Below are 20,901 nucleotides of genomic sequence, written 5' to 3'. Positions count from 1 at the left end.
GTCAGACCAGACTTGTTTAGAAAGAACACGGTGTCAGCAAGAATAGAGTAGAAAATGACTTTATTACGTCTACTAAGTAAAGTAACTATTCAGTTGTGCTTGAACTAGCCTAGGTTTACAGTCTCTCTAAAAACAGATTTACACAAGCCTGTTTCAAATGACAAGTTTACAAAGGATTAATGAGGGGTATGTGGTTAATTACTCTCTTACCTCAAGACACTTCACATGATAACTATAATATTTCAGATAAAGAATAGTTCCCGGATATCCCCTGCTTACATCTCAAGCCACACTGCTACAATTTCTCCCCATTGTGGACACTCCTATGTCTGATAAGGCTAGTTAGGAAGGAGAATCTCTTGTAACATAGTTTGCACTTGAAGGGCTTGTCCTTGGTGTGAACGGTTTGATGAGTCTTCACATAGTACGCATGAGCGAAGCGTTTTCCACATGTGGGGCAGGCGTACGGCTTGTCGGCGTCAGTCGTAATGCTCGACTTCCCACATTGTGACGCAATGACACTAGAGGTGGTAGAAGCAGGATCCACCACACTCAGGTGGTTAGTCTTTGAGCTCCCTCCTTGACCTCTAGTCATTGTTTGTGTGTTGTTGGTATTGTGTGCTGTGTTATAGGCTAGGAACCTCTCGTGGTGAACGCCCATCATGACCCTGTCTGTATTCGTGGGGTAACCATGAGGTAATTGAGGAAGGCTAGACCCAGGTCTTCTATGAACCCAGTCACAAGGCATTAGATGAGACCCTGAAGGAGAAGACAGACTTGCTGATAGACTACCACCAAGGGGGTCTCCCACCACTCTCTGTGAAGGCTGAAACCTAGGGTGACCTGCTCTGTTCATCATGGATACTGTGGTGTTTGTATCATAGGAACAGGAGGGTCTCTCTCTATCAGTTCCGTCTCTCTGATGACCATCAGGACTGGGGTGGTTTAGTCCACCTGTCCACTGCTTGTGTTCTATGTAGTGGAGTCTCTGTCCCTCGCGGTTGGGTCCTGGTTCTGACGAGGAAAGGAAGAGCAATGGTTCCTGATCCATGGTCCTGATCTGGTGCCAGGGTTTGTGACCAGCCGCTTCATAGGTCCAGTCTCTCCTGCCAGTAACATCAGATATCAGTAGGTCCTCATGGACTGGAGACTGTAAATAAAGATTGTTCAGAAGAGCATTTAAAGGTTTATATAAGAAACTCTTTCCTGTCCACACAAACATGACAAGACATAAAATGTTAACCACAGTCAAGCCCATCTCTAACACTGTGATTCAATAACCTAACAATATGGAGCTATTGGGAGTTTATTATATACACACACACACACACACACACACAGTGGGGGGAAAAAGTATTTGATCCCCTTGCTGATTTTGTACGTTTGCCCACTGACAAAGAAAGGATCAGTCTATAATTTTAATGGTAGGTTTATTTGAACAGTGAGAGACAGAATAACAACAAAAATATCCTGAAAAAAGCATGTCAGAAATGTTATAAATTGATTTGCATTTTAATGAGGGAAATAAGTATTTTACCCCCTCTCAATCAGAAAGATTTCTGGCTCCCAGGTGTCTTTTATACAGGTAACGAGCTGAGATTAGGAGCACACTCTTAAAGGGAGTGCTCTTAACCGCAGCTTGTTACCTGTAAAAAAGACACCTGTCCACAGAAGCAATCAATCAGATTCCAAACTCTCCAACATGGCCAAGACCAAAGAGCTCTCCAAGGATGTCAGGGACAAGATTGTAGACCTACACAAGGCTGGAATGGGCTACAAGACCATCGCCAAGCAGCTTGGTGAGAAGGTGACAACATTTGGTGCGATTATTCGCAAATGGAAGAAACACAAAAGAACTGTCAATCTCCCTCGGCCTGGGGCTCCATGCAAGATCTCACCTCGTGGAGTTGCAATGATCATGAGAACGGTGAGGAATCAGCCCAGAACTACACGGGAGGATCTTGTCAATGATCTCAAGGCAGCTGGGACCATAGTCACCAAGAAAACAATTGGTAACACAATACGCCATGAAGGACTGAAATCCTGCAGCGCCTGCAAGGTCCCCCTGCTCAAGAATACATATACATGCCCGTCTGAAGTTTGCCAATGAACATCTGAATGACTCAGAGGACAACTGGTGAAAGTGTTGTGGTCAGATGAGACCAAAATGGAGCTCTTTGACATCAACTCAACTCGCCGTGTTTGGAGGAGGAGGATTGCTGCCTATGACCCCAAGAACACCATCTCCACCGTCAAACATGGAGGTGGAAACATGCTTTGGGGGTGTTTTTCTGCTAAGGGGACAGGACAACTTCACCGCATCATTTGACGGGGCCATGTACTGTCAAATCTTGGGTGAGAACCTCCTTCCCTCAGCCAGGGCATTGAAAATGGGTTGTGGATGGGTATGCCAGCATGACAATGACCCAAAACACACGGCCAAGGCAACAAAGGAGTGGCTCAAGAAGAAGCACATTAAGGTCCTGGAGTGGCCTAGCCAGTCTCCAGACCTTAATCCCATAGAAAATCTGTGGAGGGAGCTGAAGGTTCGAGTTGCCAAACGTCAGCCTCGAAACCTTAATGACTTGGAGAAGATCTGCAAAGAGGAGTGGGACAAAATCCCTCCTGAGATGTGTGCAAACCTGGTGGCCAACTACAAGAAAAGTCTGACCTCTGATTGCCAACAAGGGTTTTCCCACCAAGTACTAAGTCATGTTTTGCAGAGGGGTCAAATACTTATTTCCCTCATTAAAATGCAAATCCTTTTATAACATTTTTGACATGCGTTTTGGGGGATTTTTTTGTTGTTATTCTGTCTCTCACTGTTCAAATAAACCTACCATTTAAAATTATAGACTGATGATTTCTTTGTAAGTGGGCAAACGTACAAAATCAGCAGGGGATCAAATACTTTTCCCCCCCACTGTATATATATATAAACTCAGCACATTAAAGAAACGTCATCTCACTGTCAACTGCGTTTATTGTCAGCAAACTTAACGTGTAAATATTTGTATGAACATAAGATTCAACAGACAAACTGAACCAGTTCCACAAACATGTGACTAACAGAAATGGAATAATGTGTCCTTGAACAAAGGGGGTGAAAATAAAAAGTAATAGTCAGTATCTGGTGTGGCCACCAGCTGCATTAAGTAGTGCAGTGCATCTCCTCCTCATGGACTGCACCAGATTTGCCAGTTCTTGCTGTGAGATGTTACCCCACTCTTCCACCAAGGCACCTGCAAGTTCCCAGACATTTCTGGGGGGGAATGGCCCTAGCCCTCACCCTCCGATCCAACAGGTCCCAGACGTGCTCAATGGGATTGAGATCCGGGCTCTTCGCTGGCCATGGCAGAACACTGACATTCCTGTCTTGCAGGAAATCACGCACAGAACGAGCAGTATGGCTGGTGGCATTGTCATGCTGGAGGGTCATGACAAGATGAGCCTGCAGGAAGGGTACCACATGAGGGAGGAGGATGTCTTCCCTGTAACGCACAGCGTTGAGATTGTCTGCAATGACAACAAGCTCAGTCCGATGATGCTGTGACACACCGCCCCAGACCATGACGGACCCTCCACCTCCAAATCGCTCCCACTCCAGAGTACAGGCCTCGGTGTAACGCTCATTCCTTCAACGAAAAACGCAAATCCGACCATCACCCCTGGTGAGACAAAAACATGATTTGTCAGTGAAGAGCACTTTTTGCCAGTCCTGTCTGGTCCAGCGACGGTGGGTTTGTGCCCATAGGTGACGTTGCTGCCGGTGATGTCTGGTGAGGACCTGCCTTACAACAGGCCTAGAAGTCCTCAGTCCAGCCTCTCTCAGCCTATTGCAGACAGTCTGAGCACTGATGGAGGGATTGTACGTTCCTGGTGTAACTCGGGCAGCTGTTGTTGCCATCCTGTACCTGTCCCGCAGGTGTGATGTTTGGATGTACAGATCCTGTGCAGGTGTTGTTACATGTGGTCTGCCACTGCGAGGGCGATCAGCTGTCCGTCCTGTCTCCCTGTAGCGCTGTCTTAGGCAGCGCTACACAGTACGGACATTCACAGTACGGACATTGCAATTTATTGCCCTGGCCACATCTGCAGTCCTCATGCCTCCTTGCAGCATGCCTAAGGCACGTTCACGCAGATGAGCAGGGACCCTGGGCATCTTTCTTTTGGTGTTTTTCAGAGTCAGTAGAAAGGCCTCTTTAGTGTCCTAAGTTTTCATAACTGTGACCTTAATTGCCTACCGTCTGTAAGCTGTTAGTGTCTTAACGACCGTTCCACAGGTGCATGTTCATTAATTGTTTATGGTTCATTGAACAAGCATGGGAAACAGTGTTTAAACCCTTTACAAAGAAGATCTGTGAAGTTATTTGGATTTTTATGAATTATTTTGAAAGACTGAAAAAGGGACATTTCTTTTTTTGCCAAGTTAAATACAGAGACAGACAGACATAAGTCCAAACAGTCTGCAAATGATACAAAATAACCAAGTTAGTCAGCAGAGTCAATTTAGTATTTCTTTTCAACAAAATGGCATTAGAATCATTTTTATGATTGCACAAAACAATACATGACAAGTAGAATAACTTCTACCTATGGTAACCTCGCTTTGATCAAATGAATTTTAGAATACTTTGGAAAAGGTTCAACATTACACACAGCTTCATGTCAAATAAACATGAATTAAGGCACTATGATTATCTAAAACACCTAAAGGGACAAAGTTTGTAAAAATGATGAAAAGTGACACCATCACATCTACTCTGATTCATCATACTCATTCTTTCCTCAGTTTATCTCATCCAGTTCCCAGCTACATCCAACACCAACAGAATGAACTACAAACAAACTAACTAGTACTACATTACATGTCACTACCCACTGGGCACAAACTGGTTAAATCAATCTTGTTTCAACATCATTTGTCAAAGTATTTAGACATGGAATCTACGTGGAAAATACATTGGATTTGAAACAAGTCATGAATGTATAATTGTTTTTATTTTTACCTTTGAAACAAAGTCATGTTCAACGTAATATCCACTATAAGAAAAACATTTTTAAACAATAGTCTGGGCAGCACCTACTACTAGAGAGTTGATCTATCTACAAGCTCAGCCCTACTTTGCTTGATATTCATCATTGACTATTACTTTTAAAAATTCCCTGTCTTAGGTCAGTTAGGATCACCACTTTATTTTAAGAATGTGAAATGTCAGAATAATAGTAGACAGAATGATTTATTTCAGCTTTAATTTCTTTCATCACATTCCCAGTGGGTCAGAAGTTTAGTATTTGGTAGCATTGCCTTTAAATTGTTTAACTTGGGTCAAACGTTTTGGGTAGCCTTCCACAAGCTTCCCACAATAGGTTGGGTGAATTTTTGGCCCATTCCGAATTTTGGACCAGTCAGGTTTGTAGGCCTCCTTGCTCGCACACACTTTTTCAGTTCTGCCCACAAATTGTCTTTTTTATGGTGGTTTTAGAGCAGTGGCTTCTTCTTTGCTGAGCGGCCTTTCACGTTGTGTCGATATAGGACTCCTTTTACTGTGGATATAGATACTTTTGTACCCGTTTCCTCCAGCATCTTCACAAGGTCCTTTGCTGTTGTTCTGGGATTGATTTGCACTTTTCGCACCAAAGTACATTCCTGAGTACTCCTTCCTGAGTGGTATGATGGCTGCTTGGTCCCATGGTGTTTATACTTGCGTATTATTGTTTGTACAGATGAACGTGGTACCTCTAGGCATTTGGAAATTGCTCCCAAGGATGAACCAGACTTGTGGAGGTCTACAATTTTTTTTTCTTGAGTTCTTGGCTGATTTCTTTTGATTTCCCATGATGTCAAGCAAAGAGGCACTGAGTTTGAAGGTAGTCCTTGAAATACATCCACAGGTACACCTCCAATTGACGACTCAAATGATGTCAATTAGCCTATCAGAAGCTTCTAAAGCCATGACATTATTTTCTGGAATTTTCCAAGCTGTTTAAAGGCACAGTCAACTTAGTGTATGTAAACTTCTGACCCACTGGAATTGTGATACAACGAATTATAAGAGAAATAATCTGTCGGTAAACAATTGTTGGAAAAATAACTTATGTCATGCTCAAAGTAGATGTCCTAACCGACTTGCCAAAACTATAGTGTGTTAACAAGACATTTGTGGAGTGGTTGAAAAACAAGGTTCAATGACTCCAACCTAAGTGTATGTAAACTACCGACTTCAACTATATATGTTGACAAATGTTTTATGAAAGAAATAAGGCATGAGAACCCGGGAATCACTGTGTGATAACTAGCTCCTAAGAGCTGTTTCCCCAGCCCTTGGCTTTGCCTTGAGCATAAGAACAGCCCTTAGTCGGGAGTTATCGCAGGATAATTCCAGGGTTCTCATGCCTTATTGCTGAAACAACATCTAGGTTGCTAAGAGAGATATCCGTATAGTCAGCACCAATTTCCAGTTAAGATAGTTGTTTTATGAGATCGCCAGTGTCTCAAGTATGATGGCAATTCCACCACTACAGGACAGCCAGCCTATAGTGGCCACTAGATCTGCACTATCGTCTAGGATTGATGTGCATTCCCGGTAATACACTCGTTTCCCCTGTGGGCTCGTACATAAAGCGTCCCCCATTCAGGCTGCAAAGGCATAATTTTCCTCCTTAACTAGCTTTAAATGGTGAGCCGCGGGGGGTGGGGGGGGGGATATGTGTACTGACTAAATAAAACAACATTTTGCATCACTATTTTCAGACACCTTAGGATGTTACACACTTGGTCGACAACATCTTAAGTTGTCCAAAAATAGAGGTCATTTGGTAGTGCTATTAGATCAATCACAGTCATAACACATTAAGTTGTTGTATAAATAAATATCTGACATTGTATTCCCATGGTTGAAAGCTCAGTGATAACACAACTGACAACTAAACCAAAAATCTGACATAGATTTTTCCATTGGAATTTGGTTTTACTTTTCGATGGTTGAAATCATATTGATAACACATTGGGAATTCAACAAACTATTAGCTGTCATTTTGAGTAGTTGAAAATAGATTGGAATCTCATTGATCAATGTATCTACCAAGTATCTACCAAATATTACCCAATTCTACATGTTGAAATGACGTGGTGTACCCAGTGGGTATACACTATTCATGGGTCATGTGCATTTTCTGCTGGTGTATCCTGAGGTAGCTCCTCTCTGAAAACCTTTTTCCGCAGTGCGTACAGGTGGACGGCCTCTCTCAAGTGTGGACCTTCAGGTGCATCTTGAGATCGTGCTGGCGTGAGAACCTCTTCTCACACTGGGGACAGCTGTAGGGTTTCTCCCCTGTGTGGACTCTCTGGTGCCTCTTCAGGTTGGACGAATGGGAGAAACTAGCCCGGCAAAGGTGGCAGCCAAATGGTTTCTCCCCTGTGTGCATCCTCTGGTGGATCTCCATCTGTTTGGGGAAACTGAAGGCTTTCCCACAGAATGAACACGGGAAGCGCTTTTCTTTACTACTGGATCTGCTCATAGCGTTACTACTACTGTCATTTGTCTGTGGGCTTGTGTAGCTATTTAGAGTTGAGGCACTGGCATTGTCTGAGGTCTGGTTTAACATTAGGAGGGTGTGAGGAGGATGAAGGCCAGGGAGTGTCTGTGTTGTCACAGGGTCCATGTTCCAGTTGATAGATCCTATAGAAGGCAGGCTGAAGGCAGCACCTGTTAGGGGGTTAACCTGAGGCGTCATCAGTCTCTCTGAATCACAACTATAGGAGCAGGATGGAGCATCGCTAGCCGAGTCTGTGTCTGTTCTCTCTCGCCACATACGAGCACCTCCCCATCCCCGCAGACCAAATCTACACCTCGCCCTGGTCTCAGCCAGTCTGTTGTCATGGAGACTAAGTTTGGTTGTTGTTTTGTGTTCGACTGTCTGTTTCTGGTTGTGATTAACAGTGTTGTTCCCCAGCCCAGAGTTGAGCACGCTGTCCCATCCACTGACCTCCACTATGTTGCCTCTAGTCTTGTCCTGCTCAGTGACATTGTCCCCTGGGCCCTTGGCTGCACCAGTCTGGTTCTGGGAATCCAAGATGGCCGCCCAGTCTCCTCTGTTAGCCTCCAGCCAATCACCTGCAGGAAGAGGTTAAAAAAGATACTTTACATATGGAGTTTGAGTCAAGTTCATACGTTAGTTATATTGATTTGATTTAATGAATGAAGAAAAAAACTATAGCCAGATGCATCACTATTCCCATTGAAAATCTATTACTGTATGTAGGCTATATGTATTTCTCCCTTACCTTGCTCCCCCATCTTTAGTCCACTCAGCAGATCAATGCTCTCTGGTTCATCTTCTATTGTCTCCTCTTTGACCAGCAGCAGATCAGGCTTCCCATCCTCCATGTCTACTGACTGTAAGAGATACAGAGTGAGAGGATGTTGGATCAAGAAATCTGATATGAGCACCCTGCTATGGAGCATCTTCTGATTGGGCTATGAGGGACTGCTATGAATACTATGTAAATGTGTTAGTTCATTTGATTACTTGACACTCTTTAATGATTTGATAATTCAAAGGCATGATCCCACACTTAAAACCTGTTGGGGCTAGGGGGCAGTATTGAGACATTTTGAAAAAAATATGTGCCCATTTTTAACTGCCTCCTACACCAACTCAGAAGCTAGGATATGCATATTATTAACACATTCGGATAGAAAACACTCTGAATTTTCTAAAACAGTTTGAATGGTGTCTGTAAGTATAACAAAACTCATATTGCAGGCAAAAACCTGTGAAAAATAAATTTTAAAAAATGTGAATTTTGTGACTGTACTATTTAGTGTCATTGTTTTATAGATACCATAGTGAGAAAGGATTCATTTCGCAACTCCTACGGCTTCCACTAGATGTCAACGATCTTTATAAAGTTGTTTGGAGCGTCTATGATAAACAGAGAGCAAATTAGAATGCAAGGAAGTTGACATGTCGTCACTTCATTTTTTTGCGCCTGCGCATAAATCTGAGAAGCGTGAGTTTGTCATAATTGTTTATCTAGACATAGGATAGGTTGTGTGAAAATATTACTGATGTTTAACGTTAAAAAAATGGACCAAAAGATTAATGCTAAACAACGTTTGACATGTTTGAACGAACGTAAATAGATTATTTACTAGGTTTTTTTAGCTTTTCGGCGTGATTTTACACCCCCCCCACCACGTTTTGTGGGAGCATAATGAACGCTAACTACTTGGTGTTATTTGGACATAAATTATGAACTTTGTCAAAAGAAACCACATTTGTTCCGGACCTGGGATTCCTGGCAGTGCCTTCTGATGGAGATAATCAAAGGTAAGGGGATATTTACAATGTTATTATCGATATTAGATGATGCTAACTGTATAGCATAGCTTATTGTTCTTAGCATAGCACCCCGTTTATTGCAAAATGTGATTTCCCAGTAAAGTTATTTTGAGATCTGGCCATTCGGTAGCAATTACGAGATGATAATATATTATTCTTTGAATGACAATATTATAATTGACCAATGTTTTCGAATAGTAATTTTGTTATGTTCACCGGAAGCATTTCAGAGAAGAAAAAAATCTGAATTTCACGCTACTGTAAAATGCTGTTTTTGGATATAAATATGAACTTGATGGAACAAAAAATGCATGTATTGTATAACATAATGTCCTAGGAGTGTCATCTGATGGAGATTGTCAAAGGTTGGTGCATAATTTTAGCTGGTTTCTGCTTTTGGTGACGCCTGACCTTGAATTGAAACTGGATGTTTGTACTTTTGTGGCTATGTACTGTCCTAACATAATCTAACTTTATGCTTTTGCGGTAAAGCCTCTTTGAAAATCGAACAATGTGGTTAGATTAAGGAGATGTTTATCTTTTAAATTGTGTAAAATAGTTGATTGTTTGAGAAATTGAAATTATTAGATTTTTGATGTTTTGAATTTCCAGCCTTGTTAGCAATCCCGTCTCGGGGTTCATTGCTAACCTGTAGCCCCAACAGGTTATTAATAAGACAACATGTATGAAGACCTGGGCCCGTATCCACAAAGAGTATCAGAGTAGGAGTGCTGATCTAGGATCTTTCCATATAATCTTATTCATTATGATCCAAAAGGCTAAACTGATCCTAGATCAGCACTCCTACTCAGATGCTTTGTGGAATACGGCCTGGCCTAATACCATTCAGACAGTAGTTCATAGTGGGCTCACCTCAGTGAGACTGCGTGTGGTCCTGTGCTGCTCAGCTGGTTCCTCTGCGGGTTCAGGAGGAGGTGTAGTCTGGTTGTCCTCCATGACCATGGTTCTCTCAGGGTTCCCCAGACCCTCCTCCTTTACCAGCAGCACCTCTAGTCCCTCCTCCTCCTCCTGGAAGAAAGAGGTGTTACAGATTACACAGACATACACTCCCTCAGGTACATACACACAGAGAATAAACACACTTTAATGATGGATGGGCCATACTTGTGATCATTAGAAACAGTTTAAATTCAAACAGTTGATCTGTCAAAAAATGTGCATCAGCTTATTAAAATCATCAATTTACTTGCACGTGATTTGTAGCTGGAATGTAGCTGGTCTCATCAGATAACCTGGTACACATTAGCCCTATGCTAAACCTCACCAGATGACTGACTATTTCCTGTAACAAAATTCCACATCAGCCTATCAAAGATCTTAGACTTTATATCCACCAACAAATTGTATTTCTTAACATAGGTCAACCCTGGCCACCACAGTGATATTTTAAACCTACAAATTCAAGGTCGGCTTTTGTTCCGTAACAACATACGCCAATATTGCATTGATGCATCCTTGACAAGGCTACTAGCTGTTAGTACTAATGTTAGACAATGTTCAGCAATAAAGATGTAGGTTATACAACATGTAAGTTAATATTCATTCATCGTTTTAACAAAAGGTTGAAGATGCTCGTGGTCTTGTCAAATAGTTGTAATTTACCCTTACTGCCATCATTAATTGGTGGTGTGATCCACTAAGGCAGTAAGCCCAGAGATGGCAAGGTACGATGGCCGCGAGTTCGAATCCCCCTCAGGGCAAGGATTTCATTTATGGAAATAGCGCTCCACTGTTGGCCCTCGACTCAAATAACGCATATGTGAAAAAGTAGATTATAAAAATGCATCTAAAACATTGTACATGTAAATGGAACCTACAATTCTATGTATTATAGCCTATAGTAGCGATTATTTATGTAGCAGTGCCAGTAGCCTGTGTGTCGGTCAGCAACAGGGACAAGCTACTCATAAAATGTATTGGTAATCTTCATTTACAAGGTTATACCTGCACTTCTCCTCTTCACACAATTAGTGTAAGCCTAATATCTAGCTTCTTACTTTCAGTCGTCTCTATGACTATGGACACCCTGAAAGCAGTGAATGGTCTTGTGTTACCACCTTATTAATAGGCCTACAGCGTGCAGTAGGATGCGTTGATCAGTTGATTGACAGGTGTATTGTAGAACAGGGCCGGTCCAAGGCATAAGCGGCTTGCGCCCCATGGCAAAATGTGTAGAATTACAGCAACTTGAAAACTGAAATTCTCTCTGCCGTCAAAGGACACAAAATGTTTTGCCGTGAGGTGGTGGGCCCCCCAAACAAATCTCGCTTAGGGCCCCCAAAAGCTAGGACTGGCCCTGCTTTAGAAGATAAACAATAAACTTTCCTCTAGTGTGGATGCTCGCCAATGTGGGTTTGAGTCCGGACTCGTGATCAACTTTTGTAAAATAACTAACACTGTTACTGCAATCTGTAGGAAGATCATGAGAGTGCTTGACTTTAAGGTCGCTCTTATGCGCGTGTTTGTTCACCTCAATCTACATCAACATTTATAATTGGCTGATGCAGAACTTGTTCCAGGAAATAATCACTGTCATCTGGTGAGGTTAGCATAGGACTAACGTGTGGAAGGTTATCTGATGGGACCACCTACAATTTTGGGCTCCCGAGTTGCGCAGTGGTCTAAGGCACTGCTTCTCAATGCTAGAGGCGTCACTACAGGCCCGATCCCGGGCTGTATCACAACCGGCCGTGATCGGGAGTCCCATAGGGCGGGTTAGGGGAGGGTTTGACCGGGGTAGACAGTCATTGTAAAATAAGAATTTGTTCTTAAAGGACTTGCCTAGTTAAAAAAATTCAAAATAAACAATAACCTACTATCACGTGCCAGTAAATCAATGATGTTAATTAGCTAATGTGCAGAAACAGAGCAACTGTTGAAATTTAAACAGTTTCTAATGTTCACAAGTATGGCTCCGGAGTGTTTACCTATTCCCACTATGTTTGAGTCCTATACTGTAGTTACAGAATGACTTCATTGTTGTTAAACCCATCATGGTGGACATAAATATGATGTTGTGGGTAAAAATAAGTCAGCTATGATAAGTCAAAAGTCATCAGACAAACCTAACTAAACTATTTTGACATGTACAGTAGGTGTTTGTTAGTGTGTGGTTATGTGTAGGTATATTTAGTAAGTGTTTATTGGTTATAAAGCGCTGTTGGCTGTATGCAGAATAGTGTGAGATCAGATGTGATGTATACTAAAGAGAGTCAATGAAAGTCTTAGAAAAGTCCCATTGTGTTTATTAAACAAACAAATGTTAAATACACCATATGAAAACCACACATACACACGTATCTCTGCGTACCTGGCAGACATCTCAGCTTGGATGTCTGCCCACCACCTCCAGCTCAACCTTGACAAGATGGAACAGCTCTTCCTCCCGGGGAAGGCCTGCCCCGCTCCAAGGTTCATGCTCTACAACATTCGTAAACTACGACCCTTACTCACACAAGTGGAGCAGGCCCTAATCCGAGCAGTTGTCATTTCCCATCTAGACTTCTGAAACTCTGTTGGATGGGCTCCCCTCTTGTGCCATCAAACCCCTGCAACCTATCTAGAACGCTGCAGCCCGCCTGGTGTTCAACCTTCCCAAGTTCTCCCATGTCACCCGCTCCTCGGCACACTCCACTGGCTTCCAGAAGAAGTTTGTATCCACTTCAAGACCATGATGGTTGCCTACAAAGCAGCAAGGTGAACTGCCCCTCCCTACCTTCAGGCTATGCTCAAACCCCACACCCCAATCCAAGCACTCCATTCTGCCACCTTTGGTCTCTTCACCGTCCCACCCTTACGAGTGGTCAGCTCTCGCTCAGACCAGTCAAAGCTCTTCTCTGTCCTGGCACCCCAATGATGGAACCAGCTTCCCCCTGAAGCTAAAACAGCAGAGTCGCTGTCAAAAAAGAATGTGTCTTCCTACTAGCACTGACTTTGCTGATAAGTACTTTATTTAGGGAAATGTACTTGCTACGACTGTGTTATGTGGTTGTTTAACCCAGCTTTCTTAAAATGAATGCATTAACTGTAATTCACTGTGGATAAGAGTGCCTGCTAAATTACTAAAATGTACATTTAAAATATGTCTCAATCTGTATGAACATCATATAGCCTACACAGTACAAACACAATATGTAACAGACTTTGTAGGCTTATATATGCCTTATATAGCACAATGTCTGGATGCATTATTCTACCCAGGAATATTCAACACTGAAATATGTTACTCTCACTATTCTAAATGCATCTGTGGATATTTTCTGCTGACAATGAAAATTAATCTTTGTCTATAATGCAGGATTTGATCTAAACGTCAAGCTATCGAGTGGAATGGCTTTTCTGCCTGTGCATCCTGAGGTAGCTCCTCTATGAGAACCTCTTCCTGCAGCGCATACAGGCGAACAGCCTTTTCCTGTGTGGACCTTCAGATGCATCTTTAGCGTGTTCTCGTGGGTGAACCTCTTCTGACACTGGGTACAGCTGAAGGATTCTCCCCTGTGTGGACCCTCTGGTGCCTCTTCAGGTTGCAGGCCTGGGCGAAGCGCATGTGACACTGTGTACAATTGAAGGTGAATCTCCACCTTCTGGGAGCTGCTGAAGCCTTTGTTACAGAACATGCAGAGGAACCGTTTCTCTTTACTATTGCCTGATGTGGCTCCCCCTCCCTGAGTCTGGGCTCTAGCCCTGTCGTTTGAGTTCAATACCTGATCGAAAAGGACACAGCCATGTGAATTGGAAGGCCCCATCGACGTGGACACTGGGTCTCGATCCCTGAGCGCGTGTAAAGGGGAGTGGGTCGCAACATTAGGATTTGTCTCTAAGCTTTCCCTGTACTCTAAGAAATCTCTGCCTTGTGAGTGTCCTTCTCCTAAGTGAGTCTTATCCACATTCCATGTGAGAGGAGCATCACCCTCCACTTTCACAGTCACTTCATCAATGACTATAACCTATCTTATCTAGGCACCCTTCATAGTACACACTACTACTGTACCGGTTCCAGTCCCCTCTAGAGAGATCAGTCTCTGTCTCCAAACCCAAGGATATGTTACCAGGGTTCATCTCTGTAGTATAAGAACGCGTCACCTGAGTCTCGATGGGAATTAACTTGAACCGCCCTCGAGCTCAGGTTATCGTAAAGTAAATAATCTGAGCTGGGAACAGGAGGACAGCCCAGTCGCCCCAGCCCCTCTGGGTATGACCTGTGGTCAGATCCTGTGTGTAAAAGCCTTTGTGTTACAGTTAAAGTCTCTGTGTCGGGCTCTGACTTGAGAACGGCGTTCGGAGTTCCACTGACCTCCGTGATGCTGCGTCGGGTCCTGGGCTGGGGCGCAGTGGCGCTGAGGTCCTCCTCTGCTACATGGGACGCTCCAGTCTGGATGTCTTTGCTGTGCCGTGGGTCCTCCTCTCCTTCAGACCTCTCCAGCTTGACCCCAGGACTAGCAGCCTCTGCACCTGCAGACTGACACAAGAAAATAGGTTATTATTACCAGTAAATTAGTTTAACCTCACTAGGGTAGGGGGCAGCATTCGGAATTTTGGATGAAAAGCGTGCCCAAAGTAAACTGCCTGCTACTCAGGTCCAGAAGACTAGGATATGCATATAATTGGTAGATTTGGATAGAAAATACTCTAAAGTTTCCAAAACTGATATGGCAGGCAAAACCCTGAGGAAAATCCATCCAGGAAGTGCTATTATTTTGAAATGCCTGTTTTTCCATTGAAAGCCTATCCACCATACAAAGACTTATGAAGCAGTTCACGATCCCTATGGCTTCCACTACATGTGGCCAGTCTTTAGGCATTGTTTCAGGCTTTTACTCTGAAAAATGAGGGTAAAACACCACTTTCAATGAGAGGACAGTGGAAATTTCCAGACATGAGTCCTGCGCGTGACCGGGAGCATGCCTTTCTTGTTTCTCCTTTTCTATTGACGAAGCTTTTGTCCGATTGAAATATGATCGATTATTTATGACAAAAACAACCTGAGGATTGATTATAAACATCGTTTGACATGTTTCTACGAACTTTTATGGTACTTTTTAGATTTTTTCGTCTGTCTGTTGTGACCGCGCTTTGTTCCAATGGATTATTGAACAAAACGCACCAACAAAACGGAGGTTTTTGAATATAAAGAGGGACATTATCGAACAAAACGAACATTTATTGTGTAACATGGAGTCCTGGGAGTGCAATCATATGAAGAGCAAAGGTAAGTGAAAGATTTTATCGCTATTTCTGACTTTTGTTACTCCTCTTCTTGGCTGCTAACTGTTTGTAATGATTTGTCTGCTGGGCGCTGTTCTCAGATAATAGCATGATTTGCTTTCGCTGTAAAGCTTTTTTGAAATCTGACACAGCGGTTGGATTAACAAGAAGTTTATGTTTAAGCTGGTGTATAACATTTGTATCTTTTATGTATGTTTATTATGAGAATTTCTTTTTTGTTGAGTTTCACGCTCTGCAATTTCACCGAATGTTGTTTGAGACAGTGGATTACTGAACAAAAACGCGCTAACAAAACTGAGGATTTTGGATATAAAGAGGGACTTGATCGAACAAAACATACATTTATTGGGTAACTGGGAGTTTTGTGAGTGTAACCATATGAAGATCATCAAAGGTAAGTGATTAATTTTCATCGCTATTTCTGACTTTTGTTACTCATCTACTTGGCTGATTACTGTTTGTAATGTTCTGTTCTCAGATAATCGCATGGTTTGCTTTCGCCGTAAAGTATTTTTGAAATCTGACACCGTGGTTGGATTAGCAAGAAGTTTATCTTTAAACCGATGTATAACACTTGTTTGTTTCATGAATTTTTATGAGTATTTCTGTTTTTGAATTTGGCGCTCTGCAATTTCACTGGACGTTGGCCACACCCCCTAGAGAGGTTCAAACAAATAATCTAAGGGCAAATAACTCACACAATGAAACAATGAATGCGCAAGAATTGGCGGGAGACAGCGGAGACTCACCTATATCTTTGCCACATACCCCTCCCTTCTTCTTGTCTCAACATTTTAAATTATGCTCAAGACACAATATCTCACACATTTTAGATGCTTTTCACTGACAGCTGCAACTCAATAATCAGCTAGGCCTATTGCCATGCACGCTGTCCAAATTGTGGGCTTCCCAAATAGGCATAGACCTACGAGCTTGTGTATAGACAGGAGTAATTATATTTATTTGCATTTACTCCCTATTGGACACACCACTATGCCATTAATCTCCTGTTCCATTGGTTTTCATTATCAACTTTCTTTCGTTGTCCAGAAGCCAAAGGCAGAATCCTAATCATATCTTTCTACGTAAGTTCGTAAAATAGATTTTCATCTCTGTCACATATGGAACTGCTATCAGGTGCGCTGCTTAGAATGGTGTTTTCCCACAAATTATTTTGGCCATTATTTGAAAATTGTTTTATTGTCTGCTTCATTACATGAGTTGCATGTTCTGATGCATTACCATAATCTACTGTTGAAGTCAGAAGTTTACACACACCTTAGCCAAATACATTTAAACTCAGTTTTTCACAATTCCTGACATTTAATCGTAGTAAAAATTCCCTGTCTTAGGATCACCCCTTTATTTTAAGAATGTGAAATTGCAGAATAATAGAGAGAATTATTTATTTCAGCTTTTATTTCATTTCTTTCAACACATTCCCAGTAGGTCAGAAGTTTACATACACTCAACTAGTACTTGGTAGCATTGCCTTTAAATTGTTTAACTTGGGTCAAACGTTTCGGGTAGCCTTCCACAAGCTTCCCACAATAAGTTGGGTGAATTTTGGCCCATTCCTCCTGACAGAGCTGGTGTAACTGAGTCAGGTTTGTAGGCATCCTTGCTTGCAAACGCTTTTTCAGTTCTGCCCACACATTTTCTATGGGATTGAGGTCAGGACTTTGTGATGGCCACTCCAATACCTTGACTTTGTTGCCACAACTTTGGAAGTATGCTTGGGGTCATTGTCCATTTGGAAGACCCATTTGAGACCAAGCTTTAACTTCCTGACAAGAAGTTAATCTTTAAACTGATGTATAACACTTGTATGTTTCATGGGTTTTTGAATTTGGCGCTATGCAATTTCACTGGACGTTGGCCAGGTGGGACGGTAGCGTCCCATCCCCCCTAGAGAGTTAATTGGATAACAATATCTAAGGGAAGTTTCACAAGCTCCCATATGTTAGATATAAGAATGTACATGTAAGCAAATTAATACCCTTTCTGAAATAAACGGGCCACATTTTATGTACAGTCATTTTTTTATGTTACACTGTGACACTAACCTCTATCACAATAACATGCTGGGTTGAGGTTCCACTCCCCTCATCAACAGTGATTGGTTGGTCATCTCCACACGCATTATGTGCGGCTGGCTTCACAAAGCTCCTGTGGCCTCGAGTGAGATGTCCTTCACCTGAGAGAGGGATTAGAGGAAATGGGTGGTTAAATTAGTTACGGTCAACGCTATATTGTAGACTATTGAAACTGTCTAGGATGGAAGGTAACACTTCTTGTAACTTCTATAACTATTTATTGTTCCATGCATATTATTTTAATTGAGTTTGACAACACGACATTCAGTAAATCAAGAATCTGGTTACAATATTATATAGAATATGATATTTTGTCTTTGTGCAAGAAGCCTGGTCAAATAAAATAAACATTTGCAAGATGGCAAGGTAAACAGGGTAAGTATTGCATACTATCCAAACACTGACCAAGATCCAATTCTGGGTCACACATCTGAACACATGCGCAGAGAGGAACCGGGCGGCAGCCTCGGCCTTCTGCTACATCAAAATGTACCTCTTGCCATTCCCCTATATCGGTCGAGGAGTTTCACACCACTGGGACGACTAGCGAGGACGCGCTCCCGTGCCATCTTCAATTCCAATAGCTGTAGTTTCCTCCGTAATCCCCTGTTTTCTTTATGGCTTTGAGTTATTTCCAAACGAACCACTGCATAGTCGTCGTCTACGATTTTACAGATCTCTGCCACGGCTGCATTAGCTAGCACCTCCATGATGGAGGCTATTTGCGTGTGAAAAACCATACAGTTAGCCATTGTTAGCTAACGTTAGCAGCTAGCTAGAAAACATATATCGTCCTGTCGATAACGCGAATTAAAGACTACCTGGTGTAAATATGTGATGCTGTGCAGTCGAGGGATTCATAGTGAGTTCCAGTGTGTTAATAAACGTCTAAATAACAATAAAAACGCTAAATGTAAGATTTTTCTTGGTCAATGTTAACTTCCGTTTACACTGACGATTTTTTTTTAAATTCTTCCTCTGGTTTAATGGCTTTCGCAACAATTTCAAGTGCATGCCGCCACCTACTGTATGGGTGGATAAGTCAAACGATTAAAATAAATAAATAATTTAAGCTGTTTCAAAATCAACCTGCTTTTCTGTTAAAATCAAGCATTCTAATCAGGTCACTACACAGGGTCAGAAAAGAGCCTGGGAGGTCGTGCCATCTTCCAACGACAGCATCCTTGCCCGTGCTTCTACCGTGAAATATAGATGCCCCTAATACTTTTCAGCCACAGACAATGATTTATTGGACACTTGAACAATACAATTAATAACTGTGGCAATAAGCGCTACAAAATCCACCTTCACAATGACTGTATCTAGATCTCTTGACTGACGAGGAACATTCACTGTTGTAAATGTTGTGCATCCACTGCCATTCCACTGGCCACTTGCCCATTAGACTCTCTCCCCAGCTCCACATAGGAGATCTGCTGGACAGCCCTGATCCTTGACACCTCAACCTCTTTCACCCTAACAGGGCACTCATGGAAGTCGGGAATATGATGCCCACCGCAGTTGCAACATTTTACATTCAGACTCTTCAATAACATACACCTCCCGTCTGCAAACACTTGAAACGCGGGTTTTACACGAACGCTCTCATGACATTTCTTTTATTTATCCTAGGGGACTAAACTCTCAGGTGAAGTTAGTTTCTGATGAACAGTGGTGTAAAGTACCACTTAAGTAGTTTTGGGGGGTATCTGTACTTTACTATTTATATTTGACTACTTTTACTTTACTACATCCCTAAAGAAAATGTACGTTTTACTCCATAGATTTTCCGTGACAGTCAAATTACTCGTTACATTTTGAATCGCTAGCATGACAGGACAATTGTCAAATTCATGCACTTAACAAGAAAACATCCCTGGTCATCCCTGTTGCCTCTGATCTGGCGGACTCAGTAAACAGATGCTTCGTTTGTAAATTATGTTGGAGTGTGCCCCTGGTTTTCCGTAAATAAAAAACAGTAAAACAGTAAAATGGTGCCATCTGGTAAAGGGAATTTGAAATTATTTATATGTTTACTTTCAATACTTATGCATATTTGAGCTATTACATTTACTTTTGATACTTAAGTACATTTAAAACCAAATGCTTTGTTATTTTACTGGGTGACTTTTACTTGAGTAATTTTCTATCAAGGCATCTTTACTTTTAATGAAGTATGACAATTGCTTACTTTTTCCAACAGTGCTGATGAACTTTACCAAAGGTTTGGAGCCGAGACCAGGCTTTGTGGAATCTAGCTCCTACTACATCGATTCGCCCAAGCTCAATACTTTCAACAACAACAACAAAAAATATTAAACGCCCAACTTGTACGTATGTTTGTCCTCTGTAGTTCCGTGACTTTCTTTGTTTGCTGAAATCCATACTTTTTCATGTATATGTTAGCGGCAGTGCCCCTGTGACAACAATTTTGGACCCCCTTGTGGCCCCCCTAAATGTGGAGTATCAAATCATTTTTACATTACACATTTTTGCTATCATTCTTTTTTTACATCCATTATTAGACAGTGGCAACGATGATGATTATGAACATGGTCTTTTACCTGCTAATGCCTGCAATGTAGTGAAGAAAACAATATGACAACAATAATGTCTAATGTAACTAGCCCCTCTAACAGTACAACTGGCCCCAGCTTGGCCCCCCCAGTTGAAATGGTCTAGAACCGCCACTGCTTCTTGGGTAGATAATTTCGCAAGCCACAATGCACGCTCCTTTTGCTCTTTAGATATACAACTCCCGGTTATTGCCTGCATCCACTTTTCCCAGCGACCTTCTTCACCATCCTGACTTCAAAAGGGTTTCCCAAGTGAACATCCTCATCCCAAGAACTTACTCCAAAAAGAAACGATTGATCAGACTCATTTTCCACAATTTTAGCTCTTTTCGTTCCATTCTTAGACTTCACTGTTGTCCACTCATTCTTCTCAGTACTGTACTCGACGCACTTTCAGCTGTCTGGGCTAGGGGGCAGTATTTTCACGGCCGGATAAAAAACGTACCTGATTTAAACTGGTTACTACTCTTGCCCAGAAACGAGAATATGCATATTATTAGTAGATTTGGATAGAAAACACTAAAGTTTCTAAAACTGTTTGAATGGTGTCTGTGAGTATAACAGAACTCATATGGCAGGCAAAAACCTGAGAAGATTTCAAGTAGGAGGTGGCCTGTCTGCGATTTTGTAGTTCT

At 42.1% G+C, this 20,901-nt stretch overlaps 3 protein-coding genes across 3 annotated transcripts; all 3 read right to left on the bottom strand.

The window, feature by feature from the left end:
* Positions 1–43: 43 nt before the first annotated feature.
* LOC106610128 (zinc finger protein 235-like) lies at positions 44–8,319 on the bottom strand. Its single transcript, XM_014209299.2, has 3 exons — positions 8,288–8,319; positions 7,990–8,117; positions 44–1,150 (listed from the first exon to the last, which is right to left on the bottom strand). The coding sequence occupies exons 1-3, from the start codon at positions 8,298–8,300 to the stop codon at positions 296–298; spliced, it is 996 nt and encodes a 331-aa protein (XP_014064774.2). The 5' UTR covers positions 8,301–8,319; the 3' UTR covers positions 44–295.
* On the bottom strand, positions 5,823–7,974 carry LOC106610146 (zinc finger protein 271-like). Its single transcript, XM_014209323.2, has one exon. It carries the CDS (start codon positions 7,813–7,815, stop codon positions 7,249–7,251), a length of 567 nt encoding a protein of 188 aa, XP_014064798.1. The 5' UTR covers positions 7,816–7,974; the 3' UTR covers positions 5,823–7,248.
* A 1,887-nt stretch (positions 8,320–10,206) lies between the features above and the next one.
* LOC106610075 (uncharacterized) lies at positions 10,207–18,688 on the bottom strand. The gene is made up of 4 exons (XM_045722610.1): positions 18,184–18,688; positions 17,661–17,791; positions 14,663–14,827; positions 10,207–10,377 (listed from the first exon to the last, which is right to left on the bottom strand). Exons 1-4 carry the CDS (start codon positions 18,440–18,442, stop codon positions 10,207–10,209), a joined length of 726 nt encoding a protein of 241 aa, XP_045578566.1. The 5' UTR covers positions 18,443–18,688.
* Positions 18,689–20,901: the final 2,213 nt, after the last annotated feature.

This window comes from Salmo salar, chromosome ssa08, assembly GCF_905237065.1.
Source record: "Salmo salar chromosome ssa08, Ssal_v3.1, whole genome shotgun sequence".
In the NCBI taxonomy this organism is placed as follows: Eukaryota; Metazoa; Chordata; class Actinopteri; order Salmoniformes; family Salmonidae; genus Salmo; species Salmo salar.
The sequence above is the reverse complement of the archived record's forward strand: the minus strand, read 5'-3'. Positions and strand labels throughout refer to the sequence as shown.

Excerpts from the sequence above, each read along its gene's own strand:
- LOC106610146 (XM_014209323.2), bottom strand. The coding sequence starts at position 7,815 with ATGTGGCGAGAGAGAACAGACACAGACTCGGCTAGCGATGCTCCATCC.
- LOC106610075 (XM_045722610.1), bottom strand. The coding sequence starts at position 18,442 with ATGGCTAACTGTATGGTTTTTCACACGCAAATAGCCTCCATCATGGAG. Across the intron at positions 17,792-18,183 it reads ATATAGGGGAATGGCAAGAG|GTGAAGGACATCTCACTCGA; the intron begins GTACATTTTGAT and ends TCCCTCTCTCAG. Across the intron at positions 14,828-17,660 it reads AGCATGTTATTGTGATAGAG|TCTGCAGGTGCAGAGGCTGC; the intron begins GTTAGTGTCACA and ends TTCTTGTGTCAG.
- LOC106610128 (XM_014209299.2), bottom strand. Across the intron at positions 1,151-7,989 it reads CTAGAGGCAACATAGTGGAG|TCTCCAGTCCATGAGGACCT; the intron begins GTCAGTGGATGG and ends CTTTATTTACAG.